Raw genomic sequence first — 26,812 nt, forward strand, 5'->3', positions numbered from 1 at the left:
TGCTTTTAACTTTCATTACAAACTTTCCACTCTTGCTATAACTGGGGTCATAAAAAACCTCACAGAAGCTCCCTTGGATACGGATTATAGAACAGACTAACATGATTTACCCACAAAAAAAACAAATTAGACAGTGAAGAACATTCCTGGTTTACCAGCAGGGCAATTCTGAGACAGATGACCAAAGCCTGGCACCAGAAGGAGGCCCTACATCCAGCTGTGGCTGGGGTATACCGTATGCTTGTACAAGGGCTAGAACGTGGCATAGGTTCCAGATACCATTCACACACCTGCCTACCATAGGATGTTTTGCTACTTTCATACCTTCCACATTAAATGCCTTTGCAATATACATTTCATTTCACCGTACAATTATTGAATTTATTATTGATCCCTCGTACACCAAATGTAAATGCCCTCCCTATCTCTGTAACCTCCTTCAGCCCCACAACCCCCCCCCTCCCCGCCGAGATATCTGCGCTCCTCTAATTCTGTCCTCGAGGATCCCTGATTATAATCGCTCGACCATTGGTGGCCGTGCCTTCAGCTGCCTAGGCTCTAAGCTCTGGAATTCCCTCCCTAAATCTCTCCGCCTCTTTCCTCCTTTAAGACGCTCCTTAAAACCTACCCCTTTGACCAAGCTTTTGGTCGCCTGCCCTAATTTATCCTCATGTGGCTCGGTGTCAAATTTTTTGTCTTATAATACTCCTGTGTAGCGTGTTGGGATGTTTTACTACGTTAAAGGTGCTATATAAATACAAGTTGCTGTTGTAATACATTGGCAGATTTCACTTCTCTTCCTGAGTTGGGGAAGTCCCTACAGGTTTCTACATCATAGGAGTCTCTGTTTAGCAGCAGGTTGTGAGCCCCCAGACCTGAGTAAATCATAGTGAATTGTAAAGGTTTAAGTAACAGTATCAGTAATTTCCTGCAGGAAGAAGCAAATCCTGATTTTATAGCTGGAGGGTGAATAAGGAGGAATGTGAATAAATAATGAATATAAATCGGTTTTCTTTTGAATCCTGATCACTGAATTATTTTGTATGACAAACATAACTGCACGTGCTGGCATTGAAGGAGGCTCATCATTTCGCACGAGTGACCATGACATCTTTTACCGCTGCTTTCAGCCCACTGGTGCTGGGGCCTGGCTCAGATGTGGTACTAAGTTAGTGTGGAAACAAACATAGTCCTCAGTAAGTCTTGGAATCCTGTGAAAGTTTCAAGTTAAAGCTGACCTTCAAGGCATCTATTGAGGCAATGATAGCTGCCACTCAAAAGCCACCTAATGTCCTTAGTGCTGCTTCCAAGTGCCTTGTTGCTGCAGTCATCTCTTTGAGCAAAACACTCTCCTAGGTGTTCTGTATGACAGACTTGCAGACATGTAGGGGACTCCTCCCGCTTACCCTTCACCTAAATTACGTGTAGAAATCTTCACCGCTTGTGCTCAAGACTGATGCTCTCTAAATTCATAGGTCTTTTGAAGACTGGGTCCCTGAGATCAGGTCCCTATACTGAAGGCAGATATTTCTCCAACTTCCATGAAGGAACAGCATTTCCCCACCCCCTCCACCTCCACTTCCAGGCCCTTATGCTCACTGGTGCTGTTTCACTACTCCCAAGTGGGTGCCTCTGGGCTGGTTTCAGGGGCATACAAGATGCCATGGAGTTGGTGAGGATGGGGAAGAAGTTGCACAGGTTAAGAACCTGGCTGCTGCCGACAGGTTCTCCTCCAAGCCATCCTTGAAGACAAAATAGTGGCCGACTCAATCTCTCTTTACATACTTTGATATTTGACATGAAGCAGAGTCTAACAGCGTTCTCCATTACCCTGCCTTCATCAATCTACTCTTGGTATTACACCACCTACTTCCCCATCTCTCACATCTTCTTCCGTGCACCGCTTCATCATATGCACTCAAATTTTGGAAGCTATTATGGGGCTTCTTGTTTCCAGTCCCTAGGCTGCCATCCTTTCTAACCCTCACATGAGCCAGTAGAATATCTATGGATGGATGCATGTATCAGAAAACCTGAATCCCTTCCAAATACTGACCTCTTCTCGTTCCCCAAGGCCACTCCTACCTCCTTGCAACCTTTCACTTCCTGTGGTGTGGTTCCCGAATAGACAAAATGCTTGTGGCTCTTTAATTAGCTGCAGGCTTTTAAAACATTGAGGCACAACTCAACTTCCCTCTCTCCCAGTGATGGCAATGACTAACAGTTTTACTGCTGTATACCAGCCCCCACATACATGAGAGGCACTGCAAGAAACCTCAACAGGGTCACATGGGCAGGCAGAAGCCCCACCCTGCCACTAACCCACTAATTGGAGCAAACCCCAACCCTTAACATCAGTTCCTTAAAAGGAATGGCACTGATCAGTCTGCAGATCTTTGAATAGACTTTTCTTCCAACAATCATCTTCCCACATTACTGGTATCAAACACCATTTTAATATCGTCGAGATCATTTGTACATATGGTAAACCGGAGCAGCCCCAGGACGATTCCTGAGCCACTGAGCACTGGACACCAATACAACTTTATTTGTATTTATTTTTTACAATTTTACACAATGACCAAACAAATATGAAAAATGTAACCATCCTGTGCACACAAAAATCATTTACTGAACAGTGAAATTTACCAGTCAAAACTGGAAAAAATACAACCTGAATTATTGCCTTAACATGAATCACAATGTACAGTTGCATTGCTGCTTTAATTCCCAATATATTCTAATACCAGTTACAGCAAGATAATTATTAATTACACCCACATTTCATTGCTATTTGCTGCATTACAAGGTTTTTGACATGAATTCTATCAGAGGGAATGACTGAAGTACAGTGACTGCCCATTTTCACACAACAGGAAGCAGAATTACATGCATTTACTGCTCATGAGAATGGTGTTATTTGAAGAAACCACCAGATGTGTAGAATGTCCTTCAAATGCTGCAGACCTCCTTCTCTGGAGTTGCTCGTCCTTTCTTGCTGAGGCACCAACATTACAGGCACTAGTATGCAGAGACCAGACAGATTTCCACTGCCTTGCTTCCTTTGAATTTTTTCAAAAGTCATTTGAAAGTGTTCAAACAATCTTCAAAAAGGAGCCGTTGCATTAACATCCTTTGAAATTTATTTTTGGGGGAAAAAAACCTGTTTTGAAAGTGCCAAGAGCCAAATTCAAAATTATTTACAAAATGCACTTTAACATTTCCTTTGCTTTTCCTAGGATGAAATGGATTGTGGACATTTATAAGTGGTTTAAAGTTAAATCAATGAATAACTGCATATGACTGATAAACCGATCAGAGCCAGACTCCTTCAACCAATTTCAAACAAAAATAATGTAGACTACTTTCTAATTTCCATAACGATTACAAGTATTGCACAATTTTAATATTTTAAAGTTGGTTCTAAGGAAGCAAGCTTGTTTCGATCCATCTTGGTAAACTCAAATTGGTCGTCATAATTGGACTGAAAGTAATTAAATCTAGAAATCTCAAATATTGCATACCCAATAGTAGATTTACAATACAAATGAGCTTTTTGATCATTTATCTAACTGGCACAAGAGCCTCAATGCATTGCAATGGCCTTAATATTCCTGAAGACTCAAAAATAAATAATTGCATATTAATCATGATAGTGAGCCCTCTAGTAAGCTTTGTGTTGGAATACAGGACTTCAAAAAGATTAACCTATTTATTCTAACATGCACAGAAACATTAGCACTATATTACTGCACCAACATTTCCGTGCATTTGTTAAAGGGAGTGAATATTTTCCAAACTAAACTATGTTGCACTTTGCTTCCCAACTCAGAGCTACGCTCTAGCCTGGCTTCCCCGTCCCCTATTGATTCACATTTACAAATATCACAATCCCCTCCAGTGTATTCCCATCACCAATCACAACCAGGTTATGGGCCCTAACTGTACAAGAATATGGGCAGCATAATGAAGAGTTACAAATATCAAACTTAAGGTAGCAGGAATATGAAATAATTTAGAACACCAAAGCAATGCATTATTGGGCAAACTCACGTGAGATGCATCCCTATGAGAACGGAACAATTTGTAATCATTAGCTGTGCACATACTTTAACCACACCTAACTGGAATAGTAATGGAATAGGATCCTAACTTCCTACACTCTCTTAACAGCTATTCAGCACTCAGTCCTTCCATTAGACAAACTAGTAATGCAGATAATCTACAATCCTGGAAGGCAACTTTGCACCAGTTAACTCCAAAAGAAAATACCCTATTGTAGGACTGGAGATCCTGTAACAATGCTAACAGACAGACGAGAATACTTCACGCAACTCAGACCATTGATACAACTAGCTTACCCCACAGTGCAGTGTTTCAGGCACTGACCAGTCACACCTCGCGAACCAGAATTGTCTTGTGAAAACAGAAAATGTTATCCATACCTGGATACATTCTGGGCCAAGGGTCAGGGGCCCTGCTCTTGGGAGGCGTCACTTAAAGATTCTGAGGACAAGAAAATTGCTTGAAAAATAAAAGTGTTATTTAAAAAAACACATTCCACATAAATAGGAACACCAACACTAACCCAGTGTTTGAACTGGTAACACTGGCAGGTACAATGTACTATGTACCACACAGAGCTTCTGATTATTTCAAAACACCACCTATCTGGTTTACAAACCTTGCATGAACCTGACCGGTGACCTTAGCTTCATTGCATTCCTCCTTACCATGCCAATTTTCTTAACTTCTTGGATTCGGTTTTCTGGCCCACATCATTAACTTGTACATGACCTTCCATCACGACTATCTTTCAGCGGGAAAGCAACAGAATTGGGTGTTAAGCATATTTCTGATCAACTACTTGTTATTGACCCGGCTCCATACAGGACTATCTGAACCTGGTGCAGTGCTCAGTACAGCGGGCTTTCTGAACCCCTCTTTGTACACACAACTTGCCCTGGAATCAGTTTCACAAACCAATAAAGGAAAATTTATACAAACTCTTATGGACTGACACTTTTAAAATCACGGATTGACCTCCTCTGTTGAAGACAGCCAAGTGTTTGGCTCTTCGGTTTCATAAGGATGAAGATGTTTTGCTTTCTATTGAAAAGCCTCCCAAAGATCAGAGTTAAGAAAATTCTCAGTTTAACTTAAAAAGCAGTTGGTCTGAATTTCACACGCAAATCAAAAGCAGAGATTCTGAAAGCTCAACACATACTGTAAATGAGGCTAGAGCCAGGACAGAAAGCTAAATTAAGAGCTTTGTGCAAAATTACACTGTAGATCAAGGTGGAGAAGGATGCAAAGCGGAGTCCTAGAACCTAACCGTCAGCTGTTTTATTTAATTTGCAGGATCTTGGGTACTGTTGCCAGATTTGACATTGGTGTTGCACGGGACTGGCTCAGTTTCTTTGCACACTAATGACAAATCTAACAAAGCTAAATTCTGTTGAGCTAAATTTTTCCTGCATCTCATCAGTGTCCATCAGCACCAGTTGCTAGTGATGCGGTTAGGATGGGAGCTGGTATTCCTGCTCGCTATTACTCCATTTCCCCCTTCCCCATGGTAGCTTTGTTCTGGCAAAAAAAGTCTCACGAGAGTTTCTTCACACATCAAGAATCATTTCAAAGTTGATCTTGTACTTCATGCCAAAACAGGTTTTGGATTCAGCCGATAAGAATCCACAGTAAGACTAGAGCTTTATGATTGCAATAGTGCAGATAACTATTTTGAATATATACAGAGGCCTATGTATACATGGACACCTTACAGCACATATATGCCATTGACTTACATTTAAAAAATAAAGCAAGGTGGTCACATTTGGTTCTGCAATGGTTTAAAAGTGAACTTGACCTGAGTTACAGGAAACCAAGGGTGTACAATACCAGTTATGGCAGAGACACAATACTGACACTTGTTTTCACTACTGGTAAGCAGATCCCACACTTATACAAACACATCCAGAATAAACTAGGTCTACCAAACTCCATCTGAATGGTGAGCCAATGACTGTACATCGAATACATCAAAATATTTAAGATGTTCAATGCAGAAAAGGAATGCAAGGAAACAAAAAAAAAACAGCTATAAATACTGGGCAAACTTGGTTTCGTTTCAAGTATTCTCAGAGACAACGGGTTTTAGTCTTCTAGACTACGGAATGCAGTTTGCATGTCTTCAAAAAGTTGCACGTAGTCTGCCTTGAGTTTTGCCTCTCCATCCTTTACTGGGTCCTGGAAGGAAAGTGCACGATCATCAATATATGCCTTTCAGACCAAAAGACAGATTTGCATTGCAAGTGGCAAGTCATTGCAACAAGCGAGTTCATGTTTAAGATCATATTCACTGTTCATTCATTTGTGAATGGCTTTGGGACGCCCCGAGGTTGTGAACGGCGCTATTTAACTGCAAATTCTTCCTATAAATAATTTTTGTACAGTTGGCACGCATTAAATGAACAAACAGCCCAAAAACCCCTCTCGTTAGGAGTACACTTCAGCCTCGCAGAGCATGGCATTCTGGTTGGATCTACTTCTTTGATTACTGTAAGTCTGCCATACTGAGCTGCTCTCCAGAAACATTGCCACAGATAACTCACTACACAGAATTGAAACAGCAAAGAGCAGCTCCTTTTGCCTTTGAATGCAAATACTATTGCTTCATAACGAAGGCATTCTGACCTTTCACAGACACTGCCTAGTTTCATAAATATTACATCCATAGCGTTGCATGGTAACATGGGACCTCAGACAACGAGCATCTGTGTATTGAATGGGCTGCCAGGTTCATGCAATAGGGGCTGCTATACATACCAACTAGAATCTTGTGAGAAACTAGAGCTTCATTAGTGAAAGCAGTAGGCTCACACAGTAACTCTACCAAGGAGAAAGTGCAGAGCTACATTGTCACTGGTGAATGTTACCAAAGTCCTCCCGCCGTGAGCGAAATCATTGGAATGTACAACAAACCCAGCGAGGGCTTGTTAAATGGCCTTTGTGTGGTTGAGGTTTAGCCCAGGCTGATTCCACTCTAAATGTATGTAATGAAGTATAGAGACCAAGAGGTCAACACTGGCAGTGATTCTCTGACCCGTGCTCCTCGCTGGGAACAGTGAACTAGGCCTATACCTTCACAAGAGTATACATGGGGGGTGTTTAATGCTCCACATGCTTTTCTATATTGAAATGGATTCTACTTTTTCTAGTACAGTCAGAGGTTATACAAAATTTGAATTATAGATGGTTCCAGGATCGCCTTGGAAAACCACATCCATTGATCCCATTGAAGAATCAAACTATTACTAAGAATGATGGGACCACGGGTAGTGCCCCACTTTAGGCATCTCTAGGGCATGGGGTTCGACTCCAACCCAGACTGACGGAATAAAAGTCTCCTCCATCTGTAGGATGCAACGACCCTACAAAACTATTAGGCAGTCTCAGGTCAGTTTCGATGGGGATGGGCTCAAAGTAAATTCCCAAATTAGTTTAAATATTCAGTTTTACTCAGAGGCTGGTGGACAGCTGGTGTGGAAAATGGAAAAATGTCAATGGTATATGAAGGTACAGAGTCTCAGGGGGTGGGGGGAATAAAGTCAGGAAATGAGGCACAACATTAGGCAAACTACAGGGAGCTTCACTCCATGGCTGGCTGTGCTAAACATAACTTGAGTGCTTGATACCGATAAAGCCTGAGATGGGAAAGTGATCTGTTTTCCACTGCAAAAAACTCCACCGTAACAAGAAAACACCCCACACCCAAGACATACGATCATCAGGCATCGTAACTCTTTCCAATCCGTTCCAAAGTAAAGTCATCAATGGCTAATGCTTAAAAATATTTAACCCTGCCTTCTTGAATTTTGAGGAAAATTTTAAACAAACGAGGCTTTGATAATGAGACTAAATTTCCCAGCAGGAACCACTTGGTGCAAGGAGCTGTTTGCGCTGTGTTGCATCACGTTCCATCAGACCAACTGGCATCAGCCATGACCCCATAACCAAAATGGAGACAACAGAATAGTCGCAACGCGGTCAAACGACAGGCCTAGGTCACTGGTCCCTCTCCTTCCCACCATTCTGTATTGAGCAGCTCAGTAGTTAGTGCGATACAGATGTACAAGTACCCAGGACGGTTGAGTAGAATCCATGCTTATTCTAACCAGTTACCTTGAATTTCATGGAGCTCAGCCTGTATAGAATCTCGCCCATGTGTTCACGGATAATCGACCACGTGATCTTGTTATCACTTTGAGCAGTCGACTCCACTGCATGACGAGCCAGATCATAGAAGCCAATCATATTTGACAGCATACCAACGGTTTTGTAGAACGGGCAAAAGCTTGGAAAAAAGAAATCAGAACAGCTTTGTCAAAATACAATGGACAACACAATATTGATGGCTATTTCAAAATTATTATTTTGTATTGCGCTTTGGCAATTCTGTCAAATCAAGCTCAGCCAAATCTACAAGTATCTCTCGAGAGCAACTCCAAGCTTCTCTCCAACATGAGCCACCTCCTCCGATATTCTTCTACCATACCTTCCATCTTCACCTCACACATTAAAGTACAAGGAAATCATGCACTTTTGTCCAAAATCAAGGCTTCAGCCTGCTCCCTTCCACTGTCCTCCAGCCACACTCCAGCCCTCCATCACCCAATCCCTTTCCCTCATACTCTACAGTCACCACCATCTATCCTAGCCCTCAAAATCACCATGAAATACACAACTAATTTCCTCAATCCCCTCCAAACTCCTGTCCACCCAACCTTCATTCCTCAGCCCCTTGCTCACTAACAAACCGGTCTCCTACCTCCTTCAAAACTAGTCATTATCCCTCAAAAAAAAAAATCCTCAACCATTCTATTCTCAAAGTTCATTTGGGAGAAATTCCCATATCCAGCACTTTCAATTCAAGCAACTTGAAGGGTCAGAACGTGCAACAATGTACAACAGTGAGGATTACAAGAACTCGTTATCTTTAGGATTTCGAAGAGGAACATAAGTTCTCCCCAATAAGAACTTTGACTCATTTCCTCTCTCATAGAAGCCTGACACTGTAGGCTGCAGTCTCATTCACCAACACAAACGCCACCACTTCAGATAAACTGCATACATCCCAGAGTTGCCCCATTCACCAACACATTCCAACAGCCTGGATACCAATCTGAAAAAAAGCCAGCGCTGGACAGATGCTATGTACTCACTCAGACTGTCTCTCATTTAATGTGCTGGTGCACATGGCAACTCCAGGCTCCCTGAATTACCAACCTTTCAGTCCTCCCCTCCCAAATACACCAAGTCAATGCCCAGAACATCTGCCTCTTCCAATAATGCCAAGTAACTGGTGACCTGAATGTGCTCATATTACCAACACCCACCTCTGGCAAGTTCCCTCTCCAAGAGGGACTCATTGGGATACTGTCATTGTTCAAGACTTTTGTGAGGCTACAGTAAGTTAAGCCATACGGCTTTTCTGGCTGTACATTAAACCACCCCTAGTGCCTTCATTAGCACCGCGAGTCAGGAACGACCACAAACCCACATCTCATCACCACCACTCGCCTTTACAGTGCAACAGATACACTGTAAATGATTAACTATTAAAAATACTAAGGGTAGCAATTTAAACACAGTAGATAGTCTCATTTCAAACTAGGCATTACAGTGTGTTTGTTGGAGAGGAAAAACATGGGAGAACATTTACCGGTCGTAGGGAGTGTATCCGTTCTGCTGCAGGAAATCATCCTTTATCAATTTTGCCACCTCCAAAGTTATTTTGTCGGTCTCCGCCAGAGATGCCTGCACAAAGATTTAGACACTTGAAATGAGCAACCAAACCCAGAGGGAAATCTATCATCCCTTTCATCAGCAGACCCAGATTTAATTTGCAAATATAACATATCTTGTAGAGTGAAGCCCAAGAGAAATGATAAAAAAAAACTTATTACTCATGTAAAAACAAGAGTGTCCAGTCACCTGAAAATAGACACGAAGGAAACTTAATTGTTTAAAAGATAAAATTTGACATTTACACTGCACAGTGCATGACATTTCTGAACCCCCTCCGAATCCAAAGCTGGTAGTTTCATTCCATGCAATGGACACAGAAATGAAGCAGCCTCACCAGTCAGCACAACTGCTCCAGCCACATTGAAGTAGTTGGCAGCTCAGTGGAGACAAGATTCAGACTGCTGCCTGGAACAGTTATTTCAGTAGTATAAAAAATTCAAAACAACTATAAGTTCAAATTTAGCCCAAATTCTCAAACTTTTTTTGGATTAAAATCATTGAATCGAATCACGAATCCAGCCCGTCTCCAAATGAGCTGCTTGTGTCTGCCACCGCAGAAGGGAAGATCCCATAAATGGAAGTATTTGATCAGGACTACTGATGGTAGCAATGTCTAACTGCCCATTAACGGATGTGCACGACTGGAATCAGTCAATCGTCTTGCTGCCCATCCCCTTTAGGGCAAGAGTGGCGAAACCCACTGCCTTTGTGCGCCCCATGAATGTGCATCTTGGAGCCTCAGATAAAGTTCAATCCACGTTCCTGTTAATGGTCAATGTCTCAAGTTGCTGTTAGATCTCGGCGTTCTGATTTGGGATTCATCCACCAATGAGGCCCTTTCCAAACCTCCAGGCCTATGAAACTCAAACCGGGCAAGCCAGTGAGCGCAAATAGGGCTTCGCTGCCTGGGTTTCAAGGGCTGCAGGTGCCCATAAGGATGCGGGTTGGACGCATCTGTTTTACAGATCTACCGCACTCCCACTCTGATCAGAACAAGACTGTGCGGAGAAAACGGCCTCACCTCCTGCCATGTAGAGTGTATCGCTGTTAGCAGACTGGTTTGTGCACCGGTGTTACTGGCAGCTGTCTGATATATTGAGTAACCTCCAGGGCACCGAAAAATCAGCTACTGCAGTAAGCAATTGACGTTAAAGCTGTTGAAATCAATGCAATGGAATGCTGACTTCACAAAGCAATTTGATGCCACTCAGTACAAAGAAAAAGTTCCAAAACAATTCACGGCCAATGAATTACTTCTGAAGAGTAGTCACTGCTGCAGAGAAATGGTAACCAATCTGCACACAGCAAGATCCCACAGACAGCATGCCGATGGATGATAAGGTAATCTTTTTTTTTTTAAAGTAGTGTTAGTTGAGGGCAAAAGTATTGGTCAGGACACCAGAGAACTCTGCCCTTCTTTGAATAGTGCCATGGGATCTTTTGTGTCCAACTGAGAGGGCAGACAGGCCTCGGTTTAACATTTCATCCAAAAGACAGCATCTCCGACTGCACTGCACTCCCTCAGTACTGACCCTCCGACTGCACTGCGCTCCCTCAGTACTGCCCCTCCGACTGCACTGCGCTCCCTCAGTACTGACCCTCCGACTGCACTGCGCTCCCTCAGTACTGACCCTCCGACTGCACTGCGCTCCCTCAGTACTGACCCTCCGACTGCACTGCGCTCCCTCAGTACTGACCCTCCGACTGCACTGCGCTCCCTCAGTACTGCCCCTCCGACTGCATTGTGCTCCCTCAGTACTGACCCTCCGACTGCACTGCGCTCCCTCAGTACTGACCCTCCGACTGCACTGCGCTCCCTCAGTACTGACCCTCCGACTGCACTGCGCTCCCTCAGTACTGACCCTCTGACTGCACTGCGCTCCCTCAGTACTGACCCTCCGACTGCACTGCGCTCCCTCAGTACTGCCCCTCCAAAAGTGCAGCACTCCCTCAGTACTGACCCTCCGACTGCACTGCGCTCCCTCAGTACTGCACCAAATTGTCAGCTCAGATCGTGTGCTCAGGTACTGGAGTGGGACAGAGGTGAGAGGCTACCAAGGGGGCCAAACAGATCCCGTGGAGCACATTAAATGTTATACAAACTGGCACTGTGATCAGTGTCAATCTTAGCAGAGTTGCCAACTTGAAAATTAAGATGGAAACAGTGGGAGCTGCAAAAAAAAGGCAACAAGTCAATTCACTCAAGGACAACGACGTGTATTTATATAGCGCCTTTAATGTAGTAAAACTTCCCAAGACACTTCATAGGGGCATGATCAAACAAAGTTTGACAGCGAGCTACATAAGGAGATATTAGGACAGGTGACCTAAAGCTTGGTCAGAGAGGTAGATTTTAAGAAGCGTCTTAAAGGAGGAGAGGGGTTTAGGGAGGGAATTGCAGTCAGTTTGTCCGTTCAAATCAACAGCAAACGCCGTTTAAAAAAGATTGTTAAACACAAACAGGCGGCTGTGCTGGGGTCTGGTGTTTGCCTGTTCTAGTGGGGTCAGCTGCAAATGGAACGGATTTGTGCAGTGTGATGCTTCCCACTTCCACACTGGGGCTCACAAAACAACATTCGAGAAGCCTACTCACTTTTCCAACAAGCTGAACAATTTCTGCAAGGTCCTCCTCTTCCTGCAGGATCTCTTTAGCCTTGGCCCTCAGCGGCACGAACTCGGTGAAGTGCTTCTCGTAGTACTCGTCCAGAGTGCGCGTGTACTTACTGTAGCTGATCAGCCAGTTAACGGAAGGGAAGTGTTTGCGCTGCGCCAGCTTCTTATCCAAGCCCCAAAACACCTTGAGGAGAGAGAGAAAAACATCAGCTTACAAAACGCCGCCATTCCTTTACGGAAAAGCTTGCGGACAGACACTGGGGAGCGGGGAAGTAATTGTCAAGAAGGACTTCAGTAATGTTTAAGTTTGGTATTCTTTCTCAATAATACCAGCCCAAGTTGCAGAGACGGCATGATTGCGAGAATTCGGACCCCTCGTGACACGCTGTACTAGAGAGGAGGACAATTATATATTGTTTTTGAGTGGTTGAGATTCAGAGAAATCACACGGGTTTTATACAGGACAAGACAGGCAGATGCACGAGTGCTGGTGTTTGGATAGTACTCCAACCCCCTCACTACATTAATGGGACTTAATAAAAATCCAAATGATTGCAAGAATTAAGGAACTTCCAACTACCTCCCATCCCTGGTAAAATTGAAGATAAACTATTGTGTACAGTGGGTCACATTCAATTACAATGAGTCTGCTTGAATATTTGTTTTAGTTGATAAAAATAGATCAATTATACTCCAATTTGTTGACTGTTGCCAACAGGAGTGGTGCAATCAAAAGGCCTGGAGAAGAGATTTTCAATTTATTTCAGTACCTGTACGATACCAAGAGTAGCTGATGTCACAGGATCAGAGAAATCACCACCAGGGGGAGAAACACTGCAATAGAAGACAAAATGAGTTAGGGGGGTGAAGAAAGCAGCTAATCATTTTAGCAGTTGTTCTTGATGCAGCTTCAATTATAGCAGTGCTGATGGAAGCATCTGTAATAAAAACTAAAGAGCAGGTAGAGGGCAAGCAAGTGAAAGTGAGAAAGAGAAAAAAGCACGAGAATGAGAAAAAAGCGAGAGAAAAAAAGAGAGAAAGCGGCGGTGGGACATAAAGCAGAGCGCGGAGGAACAGCACAGACCTAATCGGAGGCGGCCGAACCTTCCCCGATTTCCAAAAAGGTAAGTGATTGGCTGGTGAGTATTGAGGGTTTTTTTCTCTAAACTAAGGCAGTGGTTTATACTAGGAGTGGGAAACTATAACATACTGTATTAAATTGATAGCTTAACTAGTTCAACTAATAGAGGCAGCTCAGTCCCGTGATTTGCACATCCTGGGCCATGTGGGAAGTCCTGGATGACCACGTGTGCAGGAAGTGTCGCCAGCTACACCAACGCGAGCGGCAGCTGGAGGCGCGGCGGCGAGCGGCAGCTGGAGTCGCGGCAGTGCATCCACGAGGCTGAGAAATACTTGGAGAGCAGGTTTCTAGAAGTGGTCACCCCGCAGCCTCAGAATGTGCAGGCAGAGAGGGAATGGGTGACCAGCACACAGCACACAGGGGAGGAGGACCAGGCAGGTAGGGCAGGAATCCCCAGAGCTGGTTCACAGTTCTGGAAACTGGTGGGGGTGATGGTTCCTCTGGGGAGAGCAGCCAGAGCCAAGGCCACGGCACCACGGATGGCTCAGCTGCACAGGGGGAAGGAAGAAGTGTGGAAGAGCAATAGTGATAGGGAACTCATTGGTTATGGGAACAGATAGGCGTTTCTGTGGACGCAGGCGTGCCTCCCTGGTGCCAGGGTCAAGGATGTCACTGAGCGGCTGCAGGACACACTCACTGAGGGGGGAGGGTGAACAGCCAGAGGTCGTTGTCCATATCGGTACCAATGACATAGGCAGAAAGAGGGATGAGGTCCTGCAGGCAGACTATAGGGAGCTAGGAAGAGATTAAAAAGCAGGACCTCAAAGGTAGTAATCTCCAGATTACTCCCAGTGCCACGTGCTAGTGAGTACAGGACTAGGAGGATAGAACAGATGAATGCGTGGCTGGAGAGATGGTGCAGGTGGGAGGGCTTTAGCTTCCTGAGGCATTGGGACTGTTTATGGAGAAGGTGGGACCTGTACAAGCCGGACAGGTTACACCTCAACGGAGCCAGGACCAATATTCTCACGGGGAGGTTTGCTAATGTTGTTGGAGAGGGTTTAAACTAGCTTGGCAGGGAGATGGGCACCAGCATATAGGAGTAGAAAAGAGGAATAAGGTGCATAAAAGAGGGTGTGTGTTGATAGTACTAGGGATGAAAGTAGTACCATATTAGATAGGAGTAGACTAAGACTATGAAAAAATCAAGAATGGGTTTAGAATGCATGTACAGAAACACACAAAGTGTGGTGAATAAGGTTGGTGAGCTACAAGCACAATTAGCTGTATGGCAATATGATGTGGCAATAACGGAAATGTGGTTTAAAAGCAGAGAGAACTGGGCACTTAATATTCAAGGGTACAAGGTGTTCAGAAAAGATAGGGAAGGAAAAAAGGGAGGTGGGGTGGCAGTGCTGATTAAGGAAGACATTGTAATGTTGGAAAGGGAGGATGTTCTTGAAGGGACAAGGACAGAATCCATTTGGTTAGAGTTGAGGAGCAAAAAGGGTATGATCACGCTACTGGGGGTATTCCATAGGCCCCCAAATAGTGAGAGGGAGGTAGAGGAGCAAATCTGCAGGGAAATCGCAGAGATATGCAAGAGCAATAGAGTGGTGATATTGGGGGACTTTAATTACCCAAATTTCAATTGGGATAATGCTGGGGAAAAGGGAAAGGAGGGGGGAGGAATTTCTGAAATATGTTCAGTAGAATTTCCGTGACCAGTATGTTCTTAGCCCAACGAGGAAGGAGGCATTGCTGGACCTGGTGCTGGGGAATGAGGTGGGCCAGGTCGACCAAGTCTGTGGGAGAACACTTGGGTACAAGTGATCATCGCATCATAAGAATTAGATTAGCAATGGAGAGGAGCCAGGAACAATCTAGAGTGGAACTTCTAAACTGGAATAGGGCTAACTTCAATGGGATGCGAAAGGACCTAGCCAGGGTAAAATGGAACCAAAGACTGACAGGAAAAACTGTAATGGAACAATGGATGATCTTTAAGTAGGAGATGTTACAAGTACAGGCTAGATACATTCCAACAAGAGGGAAGGGTAAGGGAAACAAAGCAAGGGCTCCTTGGATGACAAGGGAGACAGTGAAGATGATGAAACAAAAAAAAAGAGGGTGTATGATGCATGTCAGGTGAATTCTTCAAGGGAGAACCAGACCAAATACAGTAAGTTGAGAGGGGATGTGAAGATGAAAATAAGATTGGCAAAGAGAGAATATGAGAGTAGAATGGCGGTTAACATAAAAGGGAACCCAAAAATCTTCTACCGCCATGCTAACAGTAAGTGGGTAGTAAGAGGCGGGGTGGGGCCTATTGGGGACAAAGAAGGTGATATATGCTTAGAGGCGCAGGGCAAGGCTCGAATACTCAATGAGTACTTTGTATCGGTGTTTACTAAGGAGGTAGATTCTGACAAAATATTGGTAGAAGTGGAAAAGGTAGAAGCAATGGAAGGGGTGAAAATTGATAGACAGGATGTACTAGAAAGGCTGGGTATACTTAGAGTGGATAAGTTGCCTGGTCCAGATGGCTTGCATCTCAGGTTGCTAAGGGAATTGGGGGAGGAGATAGCGGAAGGGCTTGCCATAATTTTCCAATCTTCCCTAGATGCGGGGGAGGTGCCTGAGGATTGGAAAGTGGCAAATGTGACACCATTGTTTAAGAAAGGGTGTAAGGACAATCCTAGTAACCACAGTTTAACATCAGTGGTGGGTAAAGTTTTAGAAATAATAATCAAGGAAAAAATTATCGGGCACTTGGGAGAGGTTTAAGCTAATTAAGGAGAGCCAACACTGATTTATAAAAGGCAGATCGTGTTTGATTAATCTAATTGAATTTTTTGATGAAGTAACGGGGGACTGATGAAGGGAATGCAATGGATGTTGTCTACATGGATTTTAGGAAGGCGTTTGACAAAGTACCACATAGAAGGCTGGTTAACAAAATTGAGGCTCATGGAATAGGTGGGTCATAAGAACATAAATAGGAGCATGAGTAGGCCATACGGCCCCTTGGGCCTGCTCCGCCATTCAATAGGATCATGGCTGATCCGAACCTAGACTCACGTCCATTTCCCTGCCCGCTCCCCGTAACCCCTAATTCCCTTATCAGCTAGGAAACTGTCTATCTCTGTTTTAAATTTATTTAATGTCGCAGCTTCCACAGCTCTCTGAGGTAGCAAATTCCATAGATTTACTACCCTCTGAGTGAAGAAGTTTCTCCTCATCTCAGTTTTGAAAGGGCAGCCCCTTATTCTAAGATTATGCCCCCTAGTTCTAGTCTCACCCATCAGTGGAAACATCCTTCCCGCATCCAGCCGATCAAGCCCCCTCACAATCTTACATGTTTCGATAAGATCGCCTCTCATTCTTCTGAATTCCAATGAGTAGAGGCCCAACCTACTCAACCTTTCCTCATAAGTCAACCCCCTCATCTCCGGAATCAACCACGTGAACCTTCTCTGAACTGCCTCGAGTCAGTGGCAGCTTGGATAAGGAATTGGCTTAAGGATAGAAAACAGCGAGTTGTGGTAAATGGCTGTTTTTCCAGACTGGAGAATGGTAGACAGTGGTATTCCCCAAGGGTCAGTGCTGGGGCCACTGCTTTTTTTGATATAATGACCTAGATATTGGAATACAGAGTAGAATTTATAAATTTGCCAATGACACCAAACTGGGGGGTGTGGCAAACAGTGAGGATGATACCAATCGACTGCAACAGGACACAGAAAGGCTAGCAGAATGGGCAGATGGAAGTTAATAGAGAGAAGTGTGAGGTGATGCATTTTGGCAGAAGGAACAGGGAGAGGCAATATACACTTAATGGCACAGTTTTAAAGAGTGTGCAGGGACAGAGGGACCTGGGAGTTAATGTGCACTGGAGGTGGCAGGACATATTGAGAAAGTGGTTAGCAAAGCATATGGGATCTTGGGCTTCATAAGCATTGAGCACAGAAGTAGAGAAGTTATGCTGAACCTTTATAAAGCACTGGTTAAGCCACAACTGAAGTATTGCATCCAGTTCTGGTCACCACACTTTAGGAAGGATGTGAAGGCACTTGAGAGGGTGCAGAGGAGATTTACCAGAATGGTTCCAGGGATGGGGGATCTTAGTTACAAGGACAGGTTGGAGAAGCTGGATTTGTTTTCAGCACAGTGGCATAGTGGTTAGCACTGTTGCCTCACAGCGCCAGGGACCCGGGTTCAAATCCGGCCTCGGGTGACTGTCTGTGTGGAGTTTGCACATTCTCCCCGTGTTTGCGTGGGTTTCCTCCGGGTGCTCCGGTTTCCTCCCACAGTCCAAAGATGTGCGGGTTAGGTTGATTGGCTATGATAAATTGACCCTTAGTGTTAGGGGGGATTAAATACGTGGGGTTACGGGGATAGGGCTTGGGTGGGATGGCTGTCGGTGTAGGGACCGCGTGCTAGGGTTTGGATGATCAGCCATGATCTCGTTGAATGGCGGAGCAGGCTCGAAGGGCCGAATGGCCTACTCCTGCTCCTATCTTCTATGTTTCTATGTTTCTATTAGAGCAAAGGAGGTTGCGGGGTGATTTGATAGAGGTGTACAAGATTATGACGGGTTTGAATAGGCTAGACGAGGAAAGGCTGTTCCCACTAGTTGATGGTACAAGGACTAGGGGACACAGATTTAAGGTTTTGGGCAAGAGATACAGGGGGGACGTGAGGAAAAACTCTCTTACGCAGCGAGTGGTGAGGACCTGGAACTCGCTGCCGACGGAAGTGGTGGAAGCGGAGACACTCAATGTTTTCAAGGGGAGACTGGATAGGCACTTGAGGGAAATAAACTTGCAGGGCTACGGGGATAGAGCGGGGGAGTGGGACTGACTGGATTGCTCTACAGAGAGCCAGCATGGGCTCGATGGGCCGAATGGCCTCCTTCTGTGCCGTTATGACTCGGTGACTAAAGTGAGAAAGAGAAAGATGTACACACATATATACAATATTATTGAGTTCTGAAATAATGTAAAGAAATGGTTTTAGCACAAGAATATGTTAAACATTAGATTTAGGATATTCTCAGATTGTGAAAACCGCTCACAATCAGCAAGCTGTAGAAGATCTGGAGCGGTATGTTAGAATAATGAGTTTAGAAGAATGAGAGGGGATCTCATCGAAACTTACAAAATTCTAACAGGACTAGACAGACTAGATGCTGGAAGGATGTTCCCAATGGTCGGGGAGTCCAGAACCAGGGGTCACGGTCTAAGGATAAGGGGTAGGCCATTTAGGACAGAGATGAGGAGGAATTTCTTCACCCAGAGAGTGGTGAACCTGTGGAATTCTCTACCACAGAAGGCAGTAGAGGCCAATTCATTAAATATATTCAAGGAGTTAGATATATTTCTTAAGGCTAAAGGGATCAAGGGATATGGAGAGAAGGCAGGGACAGGGTACTGAGTTTGGATGATCAGCCATGATCTCGTTGAATGGCAGAGCAGGCTCGAGGGGCCGAATGGCCTACTCCTGCTCCTATCTTTTATGTTTCTATGTAATAAAGTCTCTCGCTCTCTTATCTAATTATCACCTACTTTTCAGTGTGACACGGTCTCTAGCTTGGACACCAATACAGTGTCTAATACCGTGTCGGAGATTTGAAAGTGCGCCACATGCCATGGCCCTCATTTCTTTCTTACGGGATTTTAAAGTATCCCGAGGGAACTGTACACAGCTGCCCGATGGGTGACTGCATAAAACTGGCAGCTTATACCCTCCGGCATCAGAATGTGGGACATGCCTCAAAGTGGGAACAACTGAACCGTTACCAAGCAGCACATCAGGCTCCTGACTGCCTGTTCCACTCCTAGCTAGCTGAGGGAGGGGTTCTTATTGCTCTGCATCTGTGCTTAACAGACATAAACCTCAGCACCACTGATGTAGCAGATCAAGGCCCTGATTAAAGCAACTTAGATATGTGGAACCCAAGAATCTCCAGCTGGTTTCTTGGGTGCTTCATTTGTGTAGATGTGGGAAGTGAGATGTTTGAAACTTGTGCACGATCCAAGCGAAGGGTGGGAATGATTGGCTATTATTCTGCGATTTAAGCTCTTAGCTCTAGGAAACTCCAAGGGATTAAGGCAAATCCCTCTCACAGTGAGCATCAGTGCTTTTCCAATCTCACTTCATTTAGTATCATTTCCCACATTACAACAGTGACTACACTCCAAAAGTACTTCATTGGCTGTAAAGCGCTTTGGGACGTCCGGTGGTCGTGAAAGGCGCTATATAAATGAAAGTCTTTTTCTTTATCGATACAGACTATGATTAAACAATGACCATGAAGAGGTGCGCCGCATATTTTTATCCAAAGAACCACCAATCAGCCTCGCGGCAGAACAAGTCTCCACCCACGCGGGGCTGAAGCTTCTAGTTCCTGATTAAATACTTACGCCCCGACAATGCTGACACTACCCTCTCGCTCAGGGTTTCCCAGACACTTGACCCGACCTGCACGTTCATAAAATGAGGCCAAACGGGCACCCAGGTAAGCGGGATAACCACTGTCTAGAAAGACAGATAAAGTTAGTTTCAATTGTATTCCCAACAATGAGTCCCATTAAGCATTTGGATAATATCAGTCTGCCGAAAATACAGATCCAAGTCAAATTAGCTCCACAACACAAAAGCAAAATACTGCGGATGCTGGAAATCAAAGAACAGAAAATGCTGGAAATACTCAGGTCAGGCAGCATCTGTAGTGAAACCTTTTCCAGTTCTGACGAAGGGTCATCAACCTGAAATGTTAACTCGGTTTCTCTCTCTACAGATGCTGCCTGACCTGCTGAGTATTTCCAGCATTTTCTGTTTTTATTTAAAATTAGCTCCAACTGTTTTTTTGTGGAACATGGAATATGCGAGCAACAAGTTTTGGATCTGCCTTAGATATCCTCGCGGGTAAGAGATGCCAGTCACTCCGGTAAGCAGTCCAAGTATCTTGCCTTCAGAAGTGAGCCCACACTGCTCAATATCTAATCGTAGGATAGCGTAACCCAGGGTCCAACAATTACAAAGGTTATTGTGTCTCACACAAGAGCTTCTCCAATCTTTACAATAGGCATCTTAAGTACATCTTACTGTGGGAGTTAAGTCTCATCTCGGGTCAATGCAGTCTGCCTTTGGAGGGATTGGAGAGTTCCGGCCCAGATGGCAAGGGTTACATACTCGGTACCCGCTAACACACTGGTTGATATAGAGTAGTGCGAGTCAACCACTGTAAACAGAAGGCGTTTAGATCAGTTACAGGAGCGACTGATGGCAATGAACCCAAGAAGATAGGGCCTGAATTCGCCACGATCACTGTAATTCTTGTTTTCAAAATGCAGAATATTTTGACTTAATTTGGTAGCAATGCTGTGCACAGAAAACCTACCAGCGGGCATTTCTGCCAGACGTCCGGAGATTTCTCTCAAGGCCTCGGCCCATCGGGATGTGGAGTCGGCCATCATGCTGACGTGGTAACCCATATCCCGGAAGTACTCCGAAAGGGTGATGCCTTAAAAAAAGGGGTCAAACGGGAGGAAACAGTTAATGTTGTGCCATTTTCTGTTATAAACATTTCGAAGCCTGCATCGTTTCATTAAGTTATGATAATAGAGTGCACAATGAGCAGATCACCAGCTATGCACTTCTGCAGGGGTCAAGCGAGGTGTTAGAAAGACACCAGCTCAAAGCTTTAGATGATGTCACCAAAGTGCAGTATGTGGTTTAGGATATGGAGGGGTCCAAGAATGGATCTTTGGGGTACTCCTGAGGTGACAGAGCAGGCATGGAAAGAGAAGCCTTTGGCTATGATTAGTGGCCAAGAATGGAGCCAAGCAAAGACAGTCCCAAGAAGCTGGAGCAGGATATATTCTGGAGCACAGAGGTTGCAGGAGGATCATGTCAGAGGCTGCAGAGAGGTCAAGGACGAGGAGGAGGGACAATGCACGACAGTCTCAGAGGGAGATGTTAGTTACTTTGGTTAGGGCCGTTTTGGTGATGTGAGAGGGGTGGGAACCTGATTGAAGGGATTCAAACATGGAGCCGAGAGAGAAATGGGCACGGATCTGGGAAGCAACAGCACATGAACAACATGGAAAAGGCAAGCGAGGTTGGAGATAGTACAGTACATAGCAACAAGAAAAGAGTCGAGGGTGGGTTTTTAAAGGAAGGGGTGGTCAGAGGTTTTAAAAGATAGGGAGAAGAGTGCCTAAGGAGTGGAAACCATTTAAAATAAAATGAGGGTCAGGAAGGGAAGTTTGGTGATCAGGAGTTTACTTTACAAGCGTGTCTTTAAAAGCAACCAAGATTAAGCATTAAATTCAATAGCAAAATACTGCAGATGCTGGAATCTGAAATAAACACAGAAAATGCTGGATATATTCAGGTGGTCAGGCAGCATCCGTGGAGAGAGAAGCAGAGTTAACATTTCAGGTCTGGGACCCTTCGTCAGGACTGGAAAAAGTTAAAGATGTAACAGATTTTAACCAGGTGCAGAGGCAGGGAAAGGTGGGGGAGGAATGAACAAAAGGGAGAGGCTGTGATAGGGTGGAATGCAGCAGGAGTGATTAAATGCTGCAAATGGGAATGGCAGAATCATCAACAGCTGCCATCTGAAAAAATAGGGGCCGAGGTTATGATCTGAAATTGTTGAACTCGATGTTGAGTCCAGGAGGCTGTAAAGTGCCTAATCGAAAGATGAGGTGCTGTTCCTCGAGCTTACATTGGAACAGTGTAAGAGGCTGAGGACAGAGGTCAGAGTGGGATTAAGCAGCAAGTTATCCATCAGAGAACTAGGGAGGTTTCTACCATCTGCTTGCCACCCTGGCAAGTGAGTGCAGGGTTATCTTTGGGCAAGAGCTACAACCCACCATGATATATACCCAATAATGCTCCTCTACCAGTAAAAGCCAACACAACCAATTCACAATTCTATTCAGAGGCAAGAAAATTAAAATGTAAAAAATTAGATATTATACCGGTGTAGATGGAGGCTTCCCTGGCAGCGACAGGCATGTTGGAGGTATTAGCCACCAAAGATGTTCTCTTCATAATACTTTCTACTTTCCCATCAACCTCCATCGTCAGCTACAGGGGGCAAGAGAAAGAAGGCACATTAGCACCGGGATTGATCGAAACAATGAGTGTGGAGAGAGAAGAGGGATTCAGCCTGATCGTTCCAGATCTGCAGCCTTCAGGCAATGCCGATACGGAGCTGTAATACTGCTTTTTTTGTTAAATAGCGAATCAGTAAAACCTGCACCCTGCTATCACTAATTCAGCTCCCAAGGGTGGAATAACGCGAACTAAATGGAACACAGAATAGAGCAAAACTCAATAATCACGTCACAACTTTGATGGGAGATTACAAATGCTAAGAGAGCAGACACAGAACAGTCACTTCTTGTCACAGTAGGTGAAGGATTTAAACAGACTCTCGTGTATCCCTTTTCACCTCTGCGCTAGTCATTGGGAAAACGTGTTGGGGAGAGGCATTCCTGGGGGATTGGTCTCCGAGTGGACAAAAAGCTGCTTTCATCTAGTCTAACTTTTGCTGAACTTGCGGAGGAGTTTATTAAAAAAAAGACTTGCATTTCTATAGCGCCTTTCACGACCACCGGACATCCCAAAGCGCTTTACAGATGAAGTACTTTTGAAGTGTAGTCACTGCTGTAATGTAGGAAACACGGCAGCCAATTTGAACACAGAAGGCTCCCACAAACAGCAATGTGATAATGACCAGATAATCCGTTTTAGTGATGTTGATTGAGGGACAAATATTGGCCAGGACACCGGGGATAACAACCTCTCTCTTTTAAATAGTGCCATGGGATCTTTTACGTCCACTTGAGAGGGCAAACGGGGCCTCGTTTAACGTCTCATCTGAAAGATGGCACCTCCGACAGTGCAGCAGCACTGCACTGGAGTGTCAGCCTAGATTTGTGTGCTCAAGTCTTGAGTGGTTATGCTGAATTCTCACAATATTGTAGCATTTTCTTAAAAAGTATTTACAAACGTAGCTTCCAATCCTTTGCTACCAATTTTGAAGTGTTTTTTTTTGAAGACATAGAAAAAATAAATAGGAGTAGGCCCTTCGAGCCCGTTCCACAACTTTAAACTAACCGCTGGGAAATCTCTCAGTACTTCAGACATCTCATTGCCACGTTCCCCACATCCAACGTAGATGATCACATCACTGTTGGAGTACTTTGAGAGCGACTGTGAAATCACGGTCTTTCCACAACCAAAGGCGCCTGGGATGGCCGTGGTTCCACCTTGCACGCACCTTAAACACAAGAAAAGGACAAAGAAAAACAAGTGAATCAACTATTAACTGACTCTTCAGTCAATATAGGCAGAAATGTGAAAGCATTCCTTCCCATGAAATACACACAGTATTTGGCCTGCAGGTCAAGTACAGGCATTCAGGACTTCTCGACGTTAGTATATGAAAGTTGGTGGGACAGTGTAATGTGTTGTTTAGGGTCCATTAGCTCTTCCACTCAAACTCTCTCCACACACTGCTGCACGAGACCACCACCAGGCTATAATGCAGAGGGTGCAGGAGGAAGAGGGAGAAGGGGAGAAGACTTAAAAACAAAAAGATCACACCTTAAAATGGCTTGAATTACCATGCATGTCTCCCATGTGACCAGCACCACTCCCATAATATGGGGTCCACATTTTAACTCCCTGAAAGGCCTGTGCTCCGCACGAGTGACGGTCATTCTACAAGAGAAGGAGGAGAGACAGAGACAGAGACAGAGGAGAGACAGAGACAGAGACAGAAATATTTGACAGCATAATCCTGCCCATTGTGCTGTACGGTAGTGAAGTATGGGGCCCGCTCAATCACCATAGCTACACTAAATGGGAAAAACACACAATAGAAGCTCTACATGCAGAATTTTGCCGAAGCATTCTTCGCACCCAAAGGAAAACACTAACAAATGCATGTAGAGCCGAACTAGGCAGATACCCACTGATAATAAACATCCAAAAACGAGCACTAAACTTCCTAAATCACCTCAAATCTAGCTCCCCAGACACCCTTCATTTTAAAGCCTTCCAGACCCAAGAGCTAAACCCAGAAAAGAGTCCCCTGAGTCAGCTGCTACTGAAACTAAGTACTCCTACTCAGCCGGACCCTGACCAGTCCCAGACCAACACTGCCGTCCAAACACCAATCCAAGTGAACCAAATCATTAAACAATGCAAAGAAACCTACCTGGAACATTGGAACAAAATAACCAAAAGCCAAAGCAGATTAGAATGTTACCGGGCCCTAAAAAGAGAATATAAACTGGCAGACTATCTCTCGACCATCAGAGACACAAAACAGAGACAGACCCTCACCAGGTACAGACTAAGCGACCACCAACTGGCAATTGAAAAAGGAAGATACAAGAAATCCTGGCAGCCTAGAGAGAATAGAATATGTGATCAATGTCTGGCCGGCGAGGTTGAGACAGCGATGCACTTCCTCCTAAAATGCGAAAAATTCAACAAAACAAGAAACTTATTATTTGACAAGCTCAGCCAAACAACCCCAGATTTCAAAGAATTGGATGACCTGTCAAAATTAAGATTAGTCCTGGGAGAAGGAGACAGACCATACCTTGGTGCCAAATATGTAACAACATGTCACAACCTGAGGACTGTTTAAAATTAATACTGAATGTACCCAACGATGTTCAATGACTGTTTAAATTAATATTGTTTAAATTAATATTGTATGTACCCAACGAAGGTCAAAATTGTTTGACACCTACAGAATGTTGGAAAACTGTACTTTTTGTTATGTAAGCTTTGGCAATATGGTTCCCTGTAAACTTTCATGCCAATAAAGCATTTGAATTGAATTGAGAGAGAGAGAGACAGAGAGAGAGAGAGAGAGAGAGACAGAGACAGAGAGAGAGATGTGATGAAATATTCCATTCATCACTGCCTGTGACTGTGGTCGGTTTCAGGTTTCTCCTCACCATTGTATTGTATATCACTGCCTGTGACTGTGGTTGGTTTCAGGTTTCTCCTCACCATTGTATTGTATATTGGAATGTATGGAATGCATTGTGTGTAGGGCTCCGCCCATACCTGGCCCCTATGTAAGCAAGCAGTCTGGCCTCATATCCAGTACTGCAGATCTCCAGATGGAAGATACCTCTCTCCACTGCGTGTTATCTTCTAAGTTAATAAAAGCCTTGTCTTGTTTCGCTAACATCGAGTCTCGGAATTATTGAGGCACAGCAAGAGAGAGAGAGGACTCCCTAGGGAGACTCACATACTCCTCAACTCTTGGGTCTAGTGTGGTGGACTATACAATCACTGACCTGGACCCCTGCGATATCAACTCATTCACTGTCAGGCAGCAATCCCCCCTCTCAGACCATAACCAAATAAATATGTACCTTAAACTTTCTGCCCAAACTACAGACACAAAAAAAGAACCCAGTAAGCTCCATAAAATAAACCAGACATACAGATGGGCCCCAGACAGTGGAGAAAAATTCATCACAGCACTAAAGTCACCTGATCTCACAAGTAAAATATCAAAATTTAAAGAAAACCCATACGAGATCACCAGAGATGGTGTAAACATGGCCATAGAGGATATAAATATGATCTTCCATGAGGCAGCTGTAAAAGCCGACCTTGTGAAACAGAAGAGGAAGCGTCACAAAAGACAAAATAAAAATAAGAAATGGTTTGACCACGAATGCAAAAATGCCAGAAAAGACCTGAGAAAAATATCAAACCAAAAGCATCGCCAACCAAACAATCCGGACCTACGTACTAGATACAATGAAACCCTCAAAAGATATAAACACACCATTAGGAACAAAACACAAAACTATACCCACAAAATACTCGAAGAAATTGAAAACTCCACCAATCCAAAACAATTCTGGGAAATGTGGAATAACCCGAGTACAACACAATTGCAAGCATTACCAATCCAAGATGGCGACATCTGGAGAACACATTTTGAAAACCTCTACAAAGACATCCCAATAAACGAAACAAACCCAAGTCAACATCAGGTCACAGAAAAACTCCACACATTAGAAGCAACAATTAAAGACAACCAAAACCCTCTAGACTCCCCAATCACATGGAAAGAACTGGCCACAAAAACAAAATCTCTCCACCTAAAGAAAGCCTGTGGCCCAGACAACATCAAAAATGAAATGCTCAAGTTCAGCAATATGGAGATGCAGGGTGCGGTACTCAAATTATTCAACATCATATTACGTTCAGGCTGTTTTCCCGATATCTGGTGCCAAGGACTAATCTCCC

General features: G+C 44.3%; 1 protein-coding gene across 2 annotated transcripts in view; it reads right to left on the bottom strand.

Annotated features, from left to right (window-relative positions):
• Nucleotides 1-2,540: 2,540 nt before the first annotated feature.
• The window catches only part of atp6v1ab (ATPase H+ transporting V1 subunit Ab), a 55,221-nt gene continuing 30,949 nt past the window's right edge, over nt 2,541-26,812 (bottom strand). Inside the window, exons 7-16 of one of the 2 annotated variants that reach the window (XR_015079679.1) lie at nt 23,639-23,801; nt 22,495-22,603; nt 20,907-21,029; nt 19,927-20,041; nt 13,191-13,254; nt 12,401-12,604; nt 9,722-9,816; nt 8,182-8,353; nt 4,685-6,246; nt 2,541-4,506 (exon numbers count right to left, since the gene is read on the bottom strand). Coding sequence is in view for 1 of the 2 variants with exons in the window: in XM_085998373.1 (XP_085854499.1) it covers nt 6,154-6,246; nt 8,182-8,353; nt 9,722-9,816; nt 12,401-12,604; nt 13,191-13,254; nt 19,927-20,041; nt 20,907-21,029; nt 22,495-22,603; nt 23,639-23,801 (1,138 nt within the window). In the remaining variant the exon portion in view is untranslated. Of the gene's footprint in view, nt 6,247-8,181; nt 8,354-9,721; nt 9,817-12,400; nt 12,605-13,190; nt 13,255-19,926; nt 20,042-20,906; nt 21,030-22,494; nt 22,604-23,638; nt 23,802-26,812 lie in introns of both variants that reach the window. The other variant, XM_085998373.1, reaches the window with a different exon arrangement.

The sequence above is a fragment of the Somniosus microcephalus genome, chromosome 10 (assembly GCF_052327205.1).
Source record: "Somniosus microcephalus isolate GS21.2 chromosome 10, FLI_Smic_1.0, whole genome shotgun sequence".
Lineage (NCBI taxonomy): Eukaryota > Metazoa > Chordata > Chondrichthyes > Squaliformes > Somniosidae > Somniosus > Somniosus microcephalus.